The following is a 7,019-nucleotide window of genomic DNA, read 5'->3' as shown; positions in this document are numbered from 1 at the left end:
CCCTTTTTTTTTTTTTTTTTTATTTCTCGACGAGAGGTCTGCCTTAATTAAGGGCGAATGATCACGAATCGCGCGATCCTCTCGTCTGTTTCTTTAAAGAAAATCGCGTCATTCCGGACACGTAGTTAGTTACGAGTGCTACTTTGCTTTCAATATTTTGTGCACGCCTTGAAACGCGCGATTTTTCTTGTCGAGGATAATTTGAAATATTTCTATCGAGAAAGATATACATGTGTTATTTAATTTTATTTTATTAACAAATATAGTAAATTATTTGCGAATATTATAGAACGTTATATAGAAATTTGAGAAAATGTCGGGGGCTCCAGAAATGAAAGAAAAGGTTTCTTATGGGTTGGATGAGGTTTGAAGACCGTACAAGTGTCGGGGATATTACATATATTGTGGTATATTTATAGTATGGTTCGAATTGCAAGTATAAATTTTATGGGTAAATTGTAAATAAAATTCTACGAGATAATAGATAAGGAAGTTGTTAAATCTTGGAAAATATTTTAAATAAATAGATGTAAAGTATTGAAAACAGAATATTTAATACAAAAATATTTTATGATATAACAGTGTTTACGCATAACATGTATATCTTTTTCGAAAAAAAGGGTCCATTAATGACTCAGAGCAATTCATTCGCTAATTACACGAAAGAATATTTCCTTCTGAATATCTTTCATTGTATATAACCGCGATTAATGATAGAAATATATCAGTCCTTCTTAAATACGAATAATTATATCGAATATTGCTTTGTGTCTCTGTGGTTATTTAAATATTGGAAAAATAAAAATATAAAATGCTTTAACGACAGACCTAAAATATATTTTATATAAGAAATATTTGAAAAGATTTTATAGAATATTTATATTTTCTTTCACACGTATATATATACAAAAAAAAAAGAAAAGAGTAAAAAAGAAAAAACGACTTAAAAAACTTTCCGATAAAGATATATAAAAACTTATCTCGACTCTAACATATTCAAATTACGCGTGTCGTGCATTCAATTAATTTTCTTTATCTTAACAGCGCTATCGATCTCTCTAACATAATCCAACAACCGACTATCGTCTGCATTTCATCATCATAGAAAAATTTTATTGCCGCAGCATCGAATCATGATTCTCATTCTCAATTACAACGTAGATATTATATATACACGCCTACCTGAATGTATCCCAGCGTCCGCGTCGGCGTCCTCGAACACAGATGACTCGGTTCCCTCGTCGTTATCCGCGACAGAATCGTCCGGTGTCTCGTCTTCTTTCGATTTCTCGCTACTCGACCGATGATGATTCTCGCTTTTGGCTGGCGTCGCGACGCTGCAAGGACTGTCGACCGACGCGTGTCTGCCAGGCGTCTTCACTAACGTGCTTGTACTTCTGGCTAATTTCGTACTGTGAGTTCTACGTATCAACAAGTTGGTGAACGTGGTACCGCTATTCTGTTTGATCCTCGATTCCGAAGAATTAATTTTCATAACATTGCTCGATTTTGAATCGTGATTTTTCGAGTTCGAACGTTTATCCGTTTCCGGTTTCTTCTTCGAATCCTCGTCCTCCACTTCGAAACACGCTATGGTATTATTCAAACGATTGTCTTTTCTGCTGGTATCTTTTCGACCAGTGAATCGACTCTGGAACCTCTCGATAGTCTTAAAAGATCTGGTCCTCTCGACCTTTTTCCTTTGGTCGGATCCATTCGTCACCTGATCCCCCTTCGGGGTCTCGAATATCTTTGTCAAAGATTGCACTTTGCCTCTAGACTCGGGAAACGAATCCTCCACACGCTTCGGATTCGGCAAGGAATCGTTGTTGCTTAACGTACGCGTTAAAATTACATTCGGTACTGTTTTCGAGGTATTTATGGGGAAAGTATTGTTAATATACTTGTCGGAATCGGAATTGATTGTTTTTGGAATTTTCGAGGGTTGTCTCGTATCGTTATCTAAAGATACGTAAAAGGTCGATCTCCGTTTCGGTGACCCGTCGGTGTTCTCTGCGTTCAACATGTCTTCGGTCCTTACATGTCACGTTTCACGGTTTGAATGACTAGTTATTCGACAATCGTTCGATAGAATCGATTCATACTATCCGTACCAATAGTTTCTATTGACGGGTTCGAAATAAGTGTTACGCAATTATGGATGCCCCTTTATGCCGCATTGAATCGTTAAAAACGTTACACATTCACCATTCTACCAGTTCCGCGAGAGAAGTTTATTCAAATACACCATGGCGTTGTTCGTCCAGAAATCGATGGAGTTCGCTTAAATTCACCTTACGTCGTTTCTTTCTTCACGCCTCGTGTGTTAGAAAGCGAGGCAAAGAGATTTCGAAGGACCGAGAGGAATGCACAACGATTGAGGGCTTCACGAATTTCTCACTCCGAACGATGCCACTAAATATAGATGGCGACGTATTGTGCGGCACGCAGAAGCACGTGTATCAAGAAAAACATACAACCGTCGTTCTCGCTATATACACGGACTATTTTGTACAGATAATGCTAAACGTTGAACTATAAGTCGTGTTTTTACTACTGACCAATGTTTTCGCTCGACTGTCGTCACCGGTGACCTCTGTTGATCAGTCGATTGGTGGATCCTCTGGCATAGTCGACCATATTATACGCTCAATACAAAAATTCGAAAATTACGAACGATTATTTACGAACGAATTTATTGAATGGCATCCGTTTATCATCGGATTTGCGTTTTTTCGTCGCACTTGCTTTTTTTCGATCGATCGTAATCGACAACGATACACAAACGTGTACTGCGTATAAACGGTACACCGCATAGTTCACACAACGATATATAAAATGCACACTTCGTAGTCAAAAGTGGGCGAAATAGTTCCAGAAATGCACGTAACACTTTTGACTGACACGTATATGCGAATGGCACGACTTCGACTATTCGTTTCGAAACGAATTGCGCGTCGAAAGAATGGAATACGAACGAGAACTGCCTTTTGTCCCGTGCACAGATACGTCGAACACGATCTCATGGATAGAAAGGACTCGAAGTGGTCGACCGGGCACGAGGTACGAAGAAAAGTAAAAGGGTCTGACTCACTACGACAAGATCGGGTTTGCTCGTGGTCCGGCGTGGCCGTCATCGCGTTCAAGGAATGCGCGCGAACAGTTAGGATGAGTGGACGACATATTGCTTTCCTTTTTCCAAGCACAGGGACACTAATCACTATTTTTCGAACGATATATGGAAACGGCCACGTATCGCGGCGAACGAAACGAATATATAAACACAAACGGAGCAACGACACACAATCGTCCGCACGACTGGCGGTTTCACGACTATCTGTTCGAGCCTCTACCGAACGTAACCTAGAGCGCCTCTGGCGGTCGTTTCGGGAAAACTCGAGACGACTCGTACATTCGAGCCGAGCATAGGGATCGAATCAAGCGTGTATCCCGAACAGCATTCGTGGCATTCTTTATTTATATAACATTCTAACGTTAATTAAAATGTTATTTATAATATTGGATAAATGAATTGTTCCGCTTTTTTTTTCAGTCGTTTAACATGGACAGGATGGGAAGAATCTGCGCGGTATACGATTAGCGAGATTCTTTCGCTGTACTAATTAGAGTTGTGGGAGAATTTTAAAAGGTATGGTAGATAAGATACTAAATGTTGGTCTGCGGTTTGAAAGTGACCGCGCGAGATCTAGCGAGGGAACGTGAACTTTTATAATTAATCTTTCACTGATAGGATGAATTTTTGCGTGCAATCGGAATGAAGTTGATTCAATCGAGAAATATTCGTATATTGCGTTTACGTTAATGATTATTTTATTACGAAACATTGAACTATACACTGATACGAAAACATTTACTTGTAAAATATTCGATTAACATCAAAATTTATGGCGTGAAAAACAGAACAGAAAATTAATTAACATTTTGTACATGTTATAACGTATGTTATTTTATTAATATTTTACTAAACATAATTGAACATTCATAATAAATGTTATTGTAACATCGAAATCAAAATGGTACGATATCGTAAAATAAATTTAAATTGAATTGCCAGTAAATTTCATTTTTCTGCACTTCTAATTTCACATTCATTCGTATCAGAGATTCCAATCGCTTCACCATTCAACAAAATAACACGTAGTGTCCCTAAATGGATTCGGATTCTCAAGTTACATTGAACTTGATTTCATCCTTATTGGAGCCCATTACACTCGATCAAGCTTCTATTTAGGAGACGTTGCGACGACGTGTGTATCTTTCTTCGAGTCGTCGTATAATGCAAGAATCTGATTCCGTTTGCGATTTATATAAGGATGAAATTCACGTCACGTGGCAACCGTCGATACTGTATATCAATTACTTCGTTCGTCTTTAGGTTAGGTTTATCCAGTCATGCTTTGTAGCGTATTTTTTTTACACTTCTGAATGAACAGTTATCGCGAAACAATTGGAACATTACATGAAAGATTTCCTACGTCAATTATAATTAACCCATCACAATTATTATGTAATAATTGTGCTATTTCATCGACGAACGACACAACTTTGCTTCACTCGTTAGAAATTCAACAATGGACTCCATTGTACAAGATGCCTAACGACCATGATAATTTAGATTCACCGATAACATCACAGCACTACTACTAAATAATATTTAGTAGTTAATTACAATATTCGTCGTGCGCAAATTTTCTTTCTGACCGAAATTTCCAAAAGCATCCTATAATAAACCATCGATCCCAATTATCCAAGTTCAATTTATAAGCGCGTCACGCGATTGACTCTGATCATCGAGTCGTAAACTCGTAGATTAAATTTCGCCTTTGCTCACTCCCGATAATATTTTAAACGATGGAACTTTGATCGTTTTAATACGCGCGATTAAACAATTCGATGCATCGGGGGGAAAAAAGTAATACTCCAATCGAGTGTATCGCGGGTATTTTTAAATGGCGATATCCTCGAGTGAATTGAAATAAAATGAAACGTACACCGAAATGACTTGATCAGGATGAATCCACGTTACGTCCGATGAATTAATGGCTGAACGGTTGAATTGAAAAATTCGAAAAAATAATACCTTTTATATTTTTAAATGGCGCAACAAACAGCAATGGCGTAGATTATCTTCGATAAACGAGTAATTGAAATAAAATAACGTCTAAGTGAAATGACTTGATCAGGATAGATGTACACGATAGATTATACGCGATTTCCGATAAATTAATGGCTTCGGTGAGTCGCGCGAGGAATTGAAAGAAATTTATGATGCAAAATTGTCAGGTATGCGAAATAAGGAAAAGTATCTTTCGTACGTTTATTTAGATGTTCGCACAAACTTGTGCAAGATTTTTACACGTATTTTCTCGGATGTTGCGATCGAGGAATTCGAAGAAGTTGAAGTGCCCTATCTTTTTATTTGATCGTTTCTCGATAAACGAAAATTAGACATAACCATTTTATCTTTCTATACTACACTTTTCGATATTTTATATATATTATGTCGACTCTGCTGAAAGCTTACTTCATTCGTTAATTTTTCCTTTTATCTCGAGAAAGAAAGAGACAGATGTTTAATGTTCTCACGATATCTTCTATCGTTGAGATGGCCGATAAAATTATCGTTGGTATCGCACAGTGGCAGCACAAAATGACGCTTTCAAGAATCACAGATTAGACAGATAATCGGCGCATCGGTTAAGTTGCATCACGTAAAATCGTGAACATTTACACGTGAACATGTTTCCAAACGACAGAAACGTTATTTCTCGAGAGAGAGAAGCGAACCATTACGGACGAAAAAAAAGAAAGAAAGGAAAATATCTGTCCATTCATGCCTATTACCACCACGCTGACTCAGAACCGGATCTAAGATCGCAATCGAGAATCGTTTCCGCAGAAACTGGAGCAAATACTCCAGTCGATTAACATCCCGTCGTACGTGGAAAAAAAAAAGAATTGTCGATTTCTGCGAGAGAAAAAGAAATTCAATTGGACTTTCTGCAAAATCGTTCGTTTTCACGGGACGATTTCCACCGGCTGCGGTGAAAAAAATCCTTGCACCGACTTTCTCCGTGAAATATTTCATCCATCCGAAGAAAGTAGGTAGTAATATCGTAACAACCACTCATTCGACGTTTATTTTTTTTTTTTTTGAAAATGTGAAAGTTTGTATTGTTTCGTTAAAAAAAAAAAATAATGTTTCTTTTTTTAATCAAATTCCTTTTTGCCTTGCACAACCTTCGAATCGGTGTTAATCGGATCCGATGAATGCAACGTGTATATACACAAGTATATTACGCAAGTTAAAATTGTGACAGGTCCCACATCGTACGAATCGATCAATTATTCAAATTTCATTAACGACGGTGGGTGTTGATTCTCCGATGAGAATCTCAAATCGTTTCGATTCGAGCGGAGGATTTTTAAATATCGATTTACGACGCCGTTTATCCTTCCCTCTCTCTCTCTCTCTCTCTCTCTGTCTCGCGATATTTAATTTTACGGAGGCCACCACCAGTTTTATCGATGTTGCTGCAATTACATCAGAGTAATCGGATTGAATTGAACGGCCGATTAAGAAATAATGGGGTATCGATTATCCTTTATAATACGCTCTTATATTCGCGTGATATATCCTATTGTTCGAATGGATATAGGACCCCAATCTTTTGTTTTCTTTTTTAGATTAATCTTGATTTATCGTTCCCTCGAGATTTACGATTATGAGCTACGTGGTTTCAAGTAAGAGCGAAAACTTTGAAGATTAGCCTTCATCTTTATCGAGAGCGCGAATATCATGTATAATATCATTGAAGCCCTATATCAATTGCAATTTAAATTTCAATTCCATCGAGGCGGCGACAACAACAACAACAACAACAGACTTCGAACCGGGTTACCAGAGCAACTAAACGTTCTGTGAAATTATTATCAATCTCACTGGCCCTGATCCGACGAGCGAATCCGTCCAATCGACGAGCAGTCAGCGATCAGGC

At 37.8% G+C, this 7,019-nt stretch overlaps 1 protein-coding gene across 1 annotated transcript in view; it reads right to left on the bottom strand.

Moving 5' to 3' along the window:
- The window catches only part of LOC102679484 (ras GTPase-activating protein nGAP-like), an 85,559-nt gene extending 82,110 nt beyond the window's left edge, over positions 1-3,449 (bottom strand). Inside the window, exon 1 of the mRNA XM_031508717.1 lies at positions 1,183-3,449. Within this exon, the coding sequence (XP_031364577.1) occupies positions 1,183-2,026 (844 nt within the window). The 5' untranslated portion in view covers positions 2,027-3,449. The remainder of the gene's footprint in view (positions 1-1,182) is intronic.
- Positions 3,450-7,019: the final 3,570 nt, after the last annotated feature.

Source organism: Apis dorsata, unplaced genomic scaffold (genome assembly GCF_000469605.1).
Source record: "Apis dorsata unplaced genomic scaffold, Apis dorsata 1.3 scaffold_98, whole genome shotgun sequence".
Taxonomy (NCBI): domain Eukaryota; kingdom Metazoa; phylum Arthropoda; class Insecta; order Hymenoptera; family Apidae; genus Apis; species Apis dorsata.
This window is presented reverse-complemented; position numbering and strand designations above follow the sequence as displayed.